The sequence below is a fragment of the Triticum dicoccoides genome, chromosome 5B, assembly GCF_002162155.2.
Source record: "Triticum dicoccoides isolate Atlit2015 ecotype Zavitan chromosome 5B, WEW_v2.0, whole genome shotgun sequence".
In the NCBI taxonomy this organism is placed as follows: Eukaryota; Viridiplantae; Streptophyta; class Magnoliopsida; order Poales; family Poaceae; genus Triticum; species Triticum dicoccoides.
Genome location: NC_041389.1, coordinates 124703635 through 124717071, shown reverse-complemented (window position 1 = coordinate 124717071; position 13437 = coordinate 124703635). Strand labels below are relative to the sequence as shown.

The following is a 13437-nucleotide window of genomic DNA, read 5'->3' as shown; positions in this document are numbered from 1 at the left end:
CCGAATTGGAAAGTAGTTCATCACAGAAATCAGTTCCAGTGATTCCTACACCAATTAGTGAGGAAGCTAATGATGATGATCATGAAACTTTAGATCAAGTTACTACCGAACCTCGTAGGTCTTTTAGAGTAAGATCCGCACCAAAGTGGTATGGTAATCCTATTATGAAAGTCATGTTACTAGACAATGATGAACCTACGAACTATGAGGAAGCAATGATGAGTCCCGATTCCGCGAAATGGCTTGAAGCCATAAAATCTGAGATAGGATCCATGTATGAGAACAAAGTATGGACTTTGGTTGACTTGCTCGATGATCAGCAAGCCAAGTTAAATAAATGGATCTTCAAGAGGAAGACGGACGTTGATAGTAGTGTTACTATCTTTTTTCGACTTGTCGCAAAAAGGTTTTCGACAAGTTCAAGGTGATGACTACAATGAGATTTTCTCAACTGTAGCGATGCTTAAGTCTGTCCGAATCATGTTAGCAATTGCCACATTTTATGAAATCTGGCAAATGGATGTCAAAACTACATTCCTTAATGGTTTTCTTAAAGAAGAGTTGTATATCATGCAACCAGAAGGTTTTGTCAATCCTAAAGGTTCTAACAAAGTGTGCAAGCTCCAGCAATCCATCAATGGACTGGTGCAAGCATCTCGGAGTTGGAATATACGCTTTGATAAGTTGATCAAAGCATTTAGCTTTATATGGACTTGTAGTGAAGCCTGTATTTACAATAAAGTGAGTGGGAGCACTACAGCCTTTCTGATAAGTATATGTGAATGACATATTGTTGATCAAAAATGATGTAGAATTTTTCCTGGAAAGCATAAAGAAGTGTTTGAATGGAGTTCTTTAAAAGAAAGACCTCAGTAAAGCTACTTACATATTGAGCATCAAGATCTATTGAGATAGATCAAGATGCTTGATAAGATTTTCAATGTGTACATACCTTGACAAGTTTTTGAAGTAGTTCAAAATGGAACATTCAAAGAAAGAGTTCTTTCCTGTGTGGCAAAGGTATGAAATTGAGTAAGACTCAAATCCCGACCACGGTAGAAAATAGAAAGAGAATGAAAAGTCATTCCCTATGCCTCAGTCATAGGTTCTATAAACTATGCTATGCTGTGTACCAGACCTATTGTATACCTTGCTCTGAGTTTGGCAAAGGAATACAATTTTTGATCTAAGATTAGATCACTGAACAGCGGTCAAGAATATCCTTAGTGAGGACTAAGGAGATGTTTCTCAATTATGGAGGTGATAAAAGAGTTCGTCGTAAAGAGTTATGTCGATGCAAGCTTTTACACCGATCTAGATGACTCTAAGTCTCAATCTGGATACATATTGAAAGTGGGAGCAATTAGCTAGAGTAGCTCCGTGCAGAGCATTGTAGACATAGAATATTTGCCAAATACATACGGCTCTGAATGTGACAGATCCGTTGACTAAACTTCTCTCATGAGCAAAACATGATCATACCTTAGTACTCTTTGGGTGTTAATCACAGAGCGATGTGAACTAGATTATTGACTCTAGTAAACCTTTTGGGTGTTGATCACATGACGATGTGAACTATGGGTATTAATCACATACAGATGTGAATATTGGTGTTAAATCACATGGTGATGTGAACTAGATTATTGACTCTAGTGCAAGTGGGAGACTGAAGGAAATATGCCCTAGATGCAATAATAAAGTTATTATTTATTTCCTTATTTCATGATAAATGTTTATTATTCATGCTATAATTGTATTAACCAGAAACATAATACATGTGTGAATACATAGACAAACATAGTGTCACAAGTATGCCTCTACTTGACTAGCTCGTTGATCAAAGATAGTTGTGTTTCCTAGCCATAGACATGAGTTGTCATTTGATTAACGGGATCACATCATTAGGAGAATGATGTGATTGACTTGACCCATTCTGTTAGCTTAGCACTTGATTGTTTAGTATGTTGATATTGCTTTCTTCATGACTTATACATGTTCCTATGACTATGAGATTATGCAACTCCCGTTTACCGGAGGAACACTTTGTGTGCTACCAAACGTCACAACGTAACTGGGTGATTATAAAGGTGCTCTATAGGTGTCTCCGAAGGTACATGTTGGGTTGGCGTATTTCGAGATTAGGATTTGTCACTCCGATTGTCGGAGAGGTATCTCTGGGCCCTCTCGGTAATACACATCACTTAAGCCTTGCAAGCATTGCAACTAATGAGCTAGTTGTGGGATGATGTATTACAGAACGAGTAAAGAGACTTGCCGGTAACGAGATTGAACTAGGTATTGAGATACCGATGATCGAATCTCGGGCAAGTAACATACCGATGACAAAGGGAACAACGTATGTTGTTATGCGGTTTGACCGATAAAGATCTTCGTAGAATATGTAGGAGCCAATATGAGCATCCAGGTTCCGCTATTGGTTATTGACCGGAAACGTGTCATGGTCATGTCTACATAGTTCTCGAACCTGTAGGGTCCGCACGCTTAAGGTTTCGATGACAAATATATTATGAGTTCATGTGTTTTGATGTACCGAAGGAGTTCGGAGTCCCGGATGAGATCGGGGACATGACGAGGAGTCTCGAAATGGTCGAGACGTAAATATCGATATATTGGACGACTATATTCGGACTTCGGAAAGGTTCGGAGTGATTCGAGTATTTTTCGGAGTACCAGAGAGTTACTGGAATTCGCCGGGGAGTATATGGGCCTTATTGGGCCATACGGGAATAGAGGAGAGAGGCCAAAAGGAAGGAGGCCTGCGCCCCCCCCTCTGGTCCGAATTGGGACAAGGGGCGCAACCCCCTTTTCCTTCTTCCTCTTCCCCTCTTTCCCCTTCTCCTACTCCAACAAGGAAGGAGGGAGTCCTACTCCCGGTGGGAGTAGGACTCCCCTTGGCGCGCCCCCTCCTAGGCCGGCCGCCCCCTCCCCCCTTGCTCCTGTATATACGGGGGCAGGGGCACCTCTAGGCACAACAACAATTGATCGTTTGATCTTTTAGCCATGTGCGGTGCCCCCCTCCACCATAGTCCACCTCGATAGTATTGTAGCGCTGCTTAGGCGAAGCCCTGCGACAGTAGAACATCAAGATTGTCATCACACCGTCGTGCTGACGGAACTCTCCCTCGACACTCGGCTGGATCGGAGTTCGAGGGACGTCATCGAGCTGAACGTGTGCTAGAACTCAGAGGTGTCGTAGTTTCGGTGCTTGATCGGTCGGGCCGTGAAGACGTACGACTACATCAACCGCGTTGTTCTAACGCTTCCGCTTTTGGTCTACGAGGGTACGTGGACACACTCTCCCCTCTCGTTGCTATGCATCACCATGATCTTGCGTGTGCGTAGGATTTTTTTTGAAATTACTACGTTCCCCAACAGGAAGAGGAGATGTAGCTTCGGCGTTACGTTGTGTGGCCGAGAGGATGAAGAAGTGGGGGAAGGAAGTAGTGAGCGAGCTGGAGAACCGCTTGAAAAAAGCGCGCGGAAACCTGGAAAGATGCATGAGAGCCCCAGTGTCGGAGGAGAAAATTAGAGAGGAGGCGAGGTTAAGATGCATTATGGAGGACCTGGAAGAAAATAAAACACTAAGGCAAAACAACATTCACATGTATCCTGGCTGCGGGATGGGAACAAGTGCACGTGCTATTTTATGGCAGTGGCGTCGGCGAAGAAGAAAGCTAATAGAATTAAGATGTTGAGGAAGGAAGATGGGATGGAAGTGAAGGAAGGAGAAGGCCTAAATAACAATGTGTGCTCTTTTTTTCAGGATCTTTTCACGTCCAGTGGAGGGCATCGCTTGGCAGAACTTCTTAGCAAAGTGCAACCTCGTGTGACAGATGCTATGAGAGATATCCTAGAAGCGGATGTGTCCAGGGAGGAGGTCAAAGCAGCGCTTGATCACATAGGCAACCTCAAAGCACCGGGGCCTGATGGGATGCCCTCAATTGTTTACAAAAACACTGGCATTTTATGGTCGACAAAGTGGTAGATGAGGTGATTTCGGTCCTCAAGGGGGGCCAAAAGCCGGATGGGTGGAATGATACTGTTTTCGTCCTCATACCCAAGGTAAAAAACCCGAGCAGGATCAAGGACCTGAGGCCAATTGGTTTATGCAACGTCGTCTACAATTTATGCTCCAAAGTGATTGCGAACAGGCTAAAACTGGTGCTCCCAGATATTATATCAGACAAGCAAAGCGCCTTTGTTCCCGGTCGCCTCATCACCGACAATGTGCTTATAGCCTATGAGTTGTCGCATGTCCTACTGAATAAGAAGAGAGGAGGAGAAGGTATAGCGGCAGTGAAGGCAGATATGAGCAAGGCATATGATAGAGTTGAATGGGATTTTCTTCGGGCAATGCTCCTTAAGTTAGGGTTCGACACTCGTTGGGTTGATCTGGTGATGAACTGTGTTACTACTGTGCGATATCAAATAAAAATCAATGGAGAGCTAACTGGGCAGTTTACTCCTTCCCGGGGATTACGGCAGGGTGACCCATCATCACCGTACCTCTTTATCATCTGTGCGGAGGGGTTGTCGGCTCTGTTGCATGACGCTGATGCTTCTGGCCGAATTTGAGGAGTTAAGATCTACCCTGCTGCACCAGTGGTCTTGCACCTGTTGTTTGTCGATGACTCTGTACTTTTATTGAAGGCGGAAAGGGAAGAGGCTGAGGCTTTGAGGGAGATTCTGGACCTCTATGAGAGCTGTTCGGGACAATGCATAAATCTGGAAAAGTCGGCTATTATGTTCAGACCTAACACTAGTGATGAAGCAAAGAATGGTGTGAAGAATGCCTTGCAGATCCAGAGTGAATCATGGAACGAAAAGTATCTTGGCCTGCCTGTTCATGTAGGAAAGTCAAGGAAGAAGGCTTTCGCTTTTGTCAAGAATGCGATCTCTAGGAGGGTTTATGGCTGGAAGGAGAGGCTAATTGCGAAAACGGGGAAGGAAACGCTAGTCACGTCGGTGGCACATGCTATACCCACGTTCGCTATGTCATGTTTCTACTTGACCAAGACCTTCTGTGAGGAGCTCAGCTCTTTGATCGGCACTTACTGGTGGAGTCAGCAAGATAAAGAACATACAACCCACTGGATAGGATGGAACAAACTGACACTGCCAAAGGCACAGGGAGGACTCAGATTCTGGGATATGCACGCGTTCAATGTGACCATGTTGTCCCGGCAGGCTAGGAGGCTTATCCAATATCCAGACTCGTTGTGTGCAAAAATCTTGAAAGCCCGGTATTATCCGGATGGCCGGCTCCTTGAGGCCGAACCATCTGCGGGCATATCTTATGCATGGCGATGTTTTCTTCATGGAGTTCAACTTGTCCGGGAGGGCTTCATTTGGAGGATCGGAGATGGCACAAATGTTGACATTTGGTCTGACCATTGGATCCCTCGGCCATGGTCTCGAACGGTGATCACGCCACGTGGAGAATGCCTCTTACAGCGAGTAAGTGAACTTATTGACCCATACACGGGTTCCTGGGATGAACAGCTCGTAAGGGACATGTTCTGGCATGACGATGTGTTACATATCCTCCGTATCCCGCTAAGGGATGGAGCTCAAGATTTTATGGCGTGGCAGTACGACAACAAAGGGGTCCATTCTGTTAAAAGTGCCTACAAATTGTATGTTCAGCTCGAGAAAACAAGAAGGGATGGAGGGGTTGGCGCGAGCTCTATGATTTCTGGGAATCTGAATAGCACCAATGATGACTCCTGGAAAAGAATATGGAAGTTACCCTGCCCCGGGAATATCCAGATGTTCACTTGGAGGCTTAAACACGAGTCCCTGGCGCTCCGCACTACGGTCGCTCGTAGAGGCATACCCATTCAAGACACAAAGTGCCTTTTCTGCAGCAGAGGAGAGGAGGATGGGGCACACCTCTTTGTGAATGCAAGCTTGCAAAGGAGGTGTGGCGAGACCTGGTCCTGGAGAAGGAAAGAGATGATCGTGAGAAGGTTGAGGGCGTGCATGCAATGCTAGATTATATCTGGGGACTAGATGAGAAAAATAAGCTGCATATACTCACGTTTTGGTGGCTGTGGTGGGCCAATAGGAACATGGCGAGGGAAGGCGAGCTGCCGTTCCCGCCTACAGAAGTGGCGCGAAGGACGAGGAGCAGCGTACTTGAATTTGTGCAGATCTTCTGTACAAAAGCTGACAAGCCGACGCCGGACAAGTGGCGCTCCCCGATTACTGACATCTATAAAATCAATGTTGATGGCTCCTTTGTGCCGGGCCAGCAGCATGCAGGCTGGGGCGTCGCGGTTCGGACAGCGGACGGCTGAAGTGATCGCCATGTCACATGCCATCACCACTGCGGCTGATCTTGGTATGGTCCGGGTGGAGCTCGAGACGGACTCACAACTACTGGCGGAAGCCCTGGATATGCGCAAGGTAGACTCTTCGGCGTATGCGGCCGCCATAGAGGATATGAAATATCAACTCAAGCTATGGTTCTCTCAATTTTCCATTTCTGTTTATAGAAGTAGTGCAAACTCTGTGGCACATGAGCTTGCCAACATTGGCCGCCAATGTGAGCCTAACCACTGTCTGGAGTGGGAGTCCGATGTACCTGCCCAAGTGGATGAATGTGTTGTGGGCGATATGCCTCACCACAGCTAAGTAATGAAGCTATGCTTTCCTAAACAAACAAAAAAAAACACGAGACTAAGATAGCCCGGGCGCAGGGCAATTTACGCACCCAACACGTCTCCTTGGACCGATCTTTCGTTTCAACATGGCCGGTTTAGAAACCCCGCGGCCCCTCTTCCCTCCTCCGCTCACCTACTCAACGGCCACGTATGCGTAACGTATAAGAGCATGTACAATGGTTGATAAGATAGTCTTATCTTAAGTCTTGCATGTGATTTAGAGATGACAAAAATTTTTTATCTACAATGAATCATATCTTAGCTTTATCTTCAATAACTAGTAATTCCTAAAAATGTGGTAAGACATATTATGCTAAGAGATCACCTCTTGTCTTCTTTTAAATAAGAGAAGACAAGCCTTTTTTTATGAGTTCTTTCTCCTCCACCTCTTCATCTATCCTACGTGACATTGCTAAGATAGAATCATTCTACATGGCCTAACCTCTCCATTCTATCTGCCCCTCCACCGCCCCCCACGACGCGCGACGCAGCCGCTTCACTCGCGCTCCGCTCTGCGTACATAACCACCACCCCGCGCGCCGCACGGCCGGCTCGCAACTCGCAACGCCAGTTGCGCGGCGTCTCGAACCCGACTCGATCCTCTGCAGGGAGGCCAAGAAAATCAAGGTCGAGCCGAGCGAGCGATCTCGAGCCCTCCCTCGACCGATGCATCCGCTCGTGGGGGCGCTGCTGGTGAGTGCCGGGGAGCGGTGGTGGTGGCCGTGCTGGGGCCCGGCGGCGCGCCACGCCGCGGCGTGGGCCGGCACGCTGGCGCTGGCCGTGTCGGTGGCGTCGTTCGCGCCGGAGGCCGCGTTCGTGTGGGCGCTGGCCAGCGGCGGGTGCGCGGCCGGGTCGGTGCGCGTGCCGCTCGACGGCGGCGGGGACCACGTCTGCGTGCCGGCGAGGATGGCCGGCCGGACCTGCGCCGACATCATCGTGCCGCCGGTGTTCGCGGCGCTCTCCGTCGGCGCCTCGGCGTGCTTCGTCCGGACGATCGCCATCGGCCGCCGCCACGGCTACTAGCCATCATTGGAGCAAGCCCGTGTCCTTCCCCTCTGCTGTGCGACGCACGCCTCCCGCTTCTGAACACGTATCATGCCCCCGCTTCGTTTTCTCTCAGTCATATAGATGATGTTCATTTTTGTTTGGTACATTGATGATACTCGGTGGTTAATCTGAAATATTCTCACAAGAAACAACACATCAATCGCAACTTGGAACAATGGAGATATGCACACAGTCCAGATGTCCAATACATGTTCATCATAGAAAAAGGTTTATGTCGTTATCACTGTGCTGTGCATTTGTCAAACCTGCTTTACTAATCCTAATACTAGTAAGTAAGCTACCACGCAATGTACATCTCACTCAAACTGAGCAGTACATGGTTGGTGATCTAATCAAGAATCTCCAACCCCATCGCCTCCAAATCCATCCAGAAATTACGGACTAGGTCTGACCATTCTCACCAGTCACACATATCCACAACAGAGTACTGTGACAGAGCTTCTTCACCCTCACCTAATAAGCATGGATTCTGTGACGACGCCTTCCTGATCCCGTCAAGCTCCTCGGCGACCTCTCGCATGGAGGGCCTCCTCTCGCCGGACATCTCCAGGCACAGCTTCGCGAGCTTGGCCACCTGCTCCAGCGTCTCCGCCCTCACCTCGCTCTTGATCCGCGCGTCCAGCAGGCCGTCCAGCCTGCCGTCCCTCGCCGCCGTGAGGAAGCTCGCGACGACGCTCTTCTCGTCGTCGGGGGCGGCGAGGTTCAGTGCCTTACGCGACGTGAGCAGCTCCAGGAGCACCACGCCGAAGCTGTACACGTCGCTCTTCTCCGTCAGCCGGCACGTCTGCATGTACTCCGGGTCCAGGTACCCGCACGTCCCCTGCACGAACGTCACCAGGTGCGCCTCGTCCGTCGGCGCCGGCGCCAGCGACGACGCCCCAAAGTCGGACACCTTGGCGCCGTAGTTCTCGTCGAGGAGGATGTTGGGGGACTTGACGTCGCCGTGGATGATCGGCGGCGATGCCATCGAGTGCAGGTACGCCAGCGCCTCGGCCGTCTCGTGCGCGATCCTCAGACGCACCGCGAACGGCACGACGGCGGCGCCGCCGTGGATGAGCTGGTAGAGGGTGCCGTTGGGGATGAACTGGTAGACGAGCATGGGGACCTCCACCTCGAGGCAACACCCGTAGAGCTTCACGATGTTCTTGTGGTTGATCTGGGAGAGGATGAGCGTCTCCATGCCGAACTCCCGCTGCTGCCGCTCGTCTTCGCCGGCGATCCTGCACCGCTTGATCGCCACCGCCGTGCCGTCCTGGAGCGTGCCACGGTACACGGTGCCGTTGCCGCCCTTGCCCAGCACGTGCCGCTCGTCGAAGTTGCCGGTGGCCTCCTGCAGCTCCTGCTTGGTGAAGAGCGTGAAGGACATTCCCTGTTTGTTGGACTTCTTCATCTCCTCGAACAGCAGCTGGCCGCCGTGCTGCCGGAAGTGCCGCGTCTTGACGACGGCGACCCGCCGCTTCTCTTGGATGGCGTAGGTGCAGGTCATGCCCAGTGCCAGCATAACCACGCCGATGCTAAAACCTGTGCAAATGAAGAAGAAGAAAATCATTTCCTGGTTTTATTGTCTAATTGATGAAACAATACCAATATGGTTTTGTGCCGACATTTTCTTCCTGGAATGAAATGAAATTGAGATGGAGATGGAGATGGCAATGTCGATCATACCTATTGCGATTTGCAATTTAGTTATGGATTTATCCGCTTCGCATGTTCCATCAGAATAGCCTCGCTTTTGTGCAGGGCATGGGCATTTGTACCCTCCGATCGTGTTGATACAGGAATCACGAATGGCACATGGGTACGACGCCTTCTCCTCACACTCGTTAATATCTGCCAAGGCAAAGACCAATAATTGGTTTGATGAAATACGTACCAAATTAAAGATCCATGTACACTACAAAACATAACCTTTGTGTTTTTCATTTGTTAACGACAACAAAATGAAATACAGAGGAAAACCGATAAGAAACACACATGAAAAAAAAAACTCTGGCACTATAGTACTGGACTGACCCACTCCTTGCAGTGGCGGAGCCAGGAATTTCCTGTGGTTGAGATGGTTAGGTGAACAGTGGTATCCCCAACCCACCAGGGTTCAAATCCTGGTGCTCGCATTATTCATGGATTTATTTCAGAATTTTCGGCGATGCGCTTTCAGTGGGAGGAGACGTTCCCGTCGACGACGAGGCGCCTACAGTGCCTTCATAAATCTCAAGATGATATGCTGGCTCAGTCTCTCGGAGGTGCTCATAGGGGTAGGGTGTGTGTGCGTTCATAGGGATGAGTGTATGCGCGTGTATATGAGCGCTTGTGTCTGTACTGATGCTAAAAAAAAGCTAAGAGTGGTATATCAATGAATCAGTAGTTCTTTGGTATTCCATGGAAGTCCAGGGAAGACCCTTGGCTCCGCCACTGACTCCTGGTGTCTAGAGGAGATACCGACTTAGTGCGTCACCAGGACGTCCTATCCCGCGATACGCACATCAGTATTTGGATTTTTGGTTTGTTGGTGTTTTATCTCTTCCTCCGGTGTGCGTCTTGGCGGTGCGTCTTGGTGTTTCAGGCCTGGTTGTTTGCAGGGACCTCAAGGGATTTATTTGTAATATTCTTGTATTTGGGGTTTTTGAAAAGTTTCCTGGACAGCTGTCATGTCCCAGTCATTCTGGTAATTTCCATATGTATGTACAATTGTACTCCGTTTATTGATTAATATAATATGTGCGGTTTAAAAAGAATTCTCCTATTCGGCTCTTAATAGCCGGTTGTAGTGCAAACTGCAAACCGGCGCATACCCCTTCACAACATTGTCTATGTGAATGGACCGCCCCATGTTGTTGTTTTTTTCATCGGTTTTGCAGGGAACCTTCCCATGATTTGTTCTGACATTTTTTCCCAGTACGGGTTTTGCCGGTTTTCTCATTTTGGCTTCACTTTCTATTTCCTCTTTTATTTTTCAGTTTCTCTTCTATTTTTCATTTCTCTTTATTTTTCATTATCATTTCCTTTCTTTTTTTCTTCAGTTTTCTTTTTTCCTACTTTCTTTCGTTTTTCATTTTTTGTTTTCATCAAATTCATGAACTTTTCACAATTTCACAAACTTTTTAAATTTTGTTTTTATTTTACAAAATTTATGAACTTTCCTTAAACTCCTGTAATTTTCCCAAAATATTTGAATCTTTGGAATTACATTTTTTCCAAATCTTGTGAACTTTTATTGTAATTCGTGATTTTCTTTCATTTTTCGTTTTTTTCAAATTACAAACTTTTTAAGTCGTGGACTTTTTTTTGGAGATTCATGGGCTTTTTACAAATTTATGAATATTTTTTTAAGATTACATGTTTTTTTAAAAGACTTTTTTCCAAAATTTAAAAATCTTCTTTTCTCCTTCTATAAATTCAATGTTCAACTAGCCGTGGTCGGCGGTCAAATGTAGCAGGTCCGCCGGTTAACTGATTTAAAACAAAGCGCAGTTGGTCCGGCCCATACTCTCGCGCGCGTTGGTGCCAGCTATGTTAGCTCGCGCCCAAGGTGCCAATTAGGAACTCTCCATGAGCCTACTGAATGCGCTCTGTGTGGGTGATGGAATGCCATGTCGGATATGATAAGTTTATGTTAGTGTGTCAAGATTTTTGTGTTGGTTTTGATTCTTTTTGGAGGTGAAATTTTTCATCGACACCATGGTGAAGATATCGTGATTTGACGGCCTACACTTCGAGGGCATCATCCCGGCGCAAGTGCATTCATCGATCAAGATTTCCCATCTTTTTGGATGGGCGACTCAAGGCGCTTTAAAAAACCATTATTAATAATGTTCATGCGAGTGAAAAGAGGGACAACATTATTGCTCCAGTCCAATTACAACCTCTTTACCAAAGTTTTTGAAGTATTTATTCTAGTAGAGATTGATACCGTGAAGAAGGTGTTTCCAAGAGATTTTAATATAATTCTTAGTTATAGAAGTTAATTTGTATTTCCTTGGATCTTAGATTCAAGTCACTATACCTGTAATTATTATGAGTATAAATAAAACTACATATGTTTCTAACATAAAACTATTTTTCATTCGGTTTGTTGGGATGGAGCAGGCTACTGTAGGTGTGCTGGGTCGAACTTTTTGAGTAGGTTTTTTCCCCCTAAAAACCGGCTACTGTAATAACTTATAAAATGTTCGGCAATTTAAAATATGTTCTTGAATTATAAGAATGTTTCTGGATTTTTTAAAAAATAGAAAAATAAATTCTAGAATTTTAAAAATGTGCACGAATTTTTAAAGTATTCGAAAAAAGTATTCATGAACTTTAAAACAGTTCTAGAATTTAAAAATTCCCTCCAAATTTAAAACAATCATGAATTTTAAATTGTGTTCCATTATTTATTTATTTTCCAAAAATGATAGAAAAGCTTGAATTAAAAAACTGATTCTTTTATGAATTTTAAAATTGGTCTTGGTTTTCACAAACTTTTCACTTATTTGAAAAAATAATGAATTAAAAGAAGGAAAAGAGGAAATTAACAAAATTGAAGAACCAAAGTAAACCAACAGAACAAGAAGGGAATACACAGGAAAAAGAAAAGACTAGACAAATAAACTTCTAGAACCTTTCGGAAATCAGAGAGAAGCACGAAAAGCCCGCATTGTGTAGGTCCAATAGGGTGCAACATGGTGAGTGTTTGGTGTACACCTAACATGTTAGGCACATTATATAAGAAATATGGGCCTCACCTCCGTGCAAGAGTGACGTCCTGCATAGACCCGCTGAAGCGCTGAATTAGCACAACTTTGCCTAACGCCACCACAACCTAGCTAGAACTAACTTTGTCTAATTTGTATATGAAGCGGGATGGGCTCGGGCGCTGCCTTGCATCCCTAGCAAGATGTGAGACCCATTGGTGTCTATGTTGTTTAGCTGGAACACCATTGATCCAATCAAACTTGGTTCATTTTTCTCACTTAGTCGGAACCCAACGAAACCTTAAAACTTACTTAGGTATCAACTCAGGATTTCTAACTAGAGTATCACTCCTTATGCTTTCATTTTCGTGGGGGACGATGCATGCACCAGATGCGAGTGAGACATTCCTGCCATCTGTACAAGCAAATACAAGTATGAGCAGGGAGCGGTTCTCATGGCGAGGAGGACCGATGACATGGGTGGGTCTTCGACAAGGGTGTATGAGCCAGTGGCGGCTCCAGAAATTTGCAACCGGGTATTCATGTGTATTTATTTTGCCAAAATCATTGTTGTTTTTTGAAAATTATCACATTATCACTCTTTTTCCAAAATCAACATTGTTTTGTAAAAATCATGGGTATTCACATGAAGACCCAAGAATACCCCTAGCGCCGCTCCTGGCATGAGCGTGGGTATGATATATGCACTATGTGTTGATGAGACTAGGGTGACATTTAGTAACATTATAAGTCCATAAAATTACAAGTCAGTGTAGAGGGGGGCTTGCTAATGCAGCGTGCTAGAGTATGATGACAAAGCACATTGCTTTGGGGCACTCAAAAAATTGTTCGTCTCGTTACAGTGTATGAATACATTTAATTTTTTCCTCCCTTTACTTCGCACGGGCATATGTGCTAGTGTAAGAAACAAGTAATGTGCCGCAAAATTGGTATTATTCGAGGCATTTTCAAAACATAAATTTCCATTTTAATTTTGAATCTATTGCTAA

At 45.9% G+C, this 13437-nt stretch overlaps 2 protein-coding genes across 2 annotated transcripts in view; one reads left to right on the top strand and one right to left on the bottom strand.

Moving 5' to 3' along the window:
- Positions 1–7146: 7146 nt before the first annotated feature.
- On the top strand, positions 7147–7735 carry LOC119307758. The gene has a single exon (XM_037583841.1). It carries the CDS (start codon positions 7353–7355, stop codon positions 7707–7709), a length of 357 nt encoding a protein of 118 aa, XP_037439738.1. The 5' UTR covers positions 7147–7352; the 3' UTR covers positions 7710–7735.
- A 403-nt stretch (positions 7736–8138) lies between these two features.
- LOC119307757 (wall-associated receptor kinase 2-like) overlaps positions 8139–13437 on the bottom strand; it is a 6470-nt gene continuing 1171 nt past the window's right edge. Inside the window, exons 2-3 of the mRNA XM_037583840.1 lie at positions 9420–9584; positions 8139–9275 (exon numbers count right to left, since the gene is read on the bottom strand). Of these exons, the coding sequence (XP_037439737.1) occupies positions 8152–9275; positions 9420–9584 (1289 nt within the window). The 3' untranslated portion in view covers positions 8139–8151. The remainder of the gene's footprint in view (positions 9276–9419; positions 9585–13437) is intronic.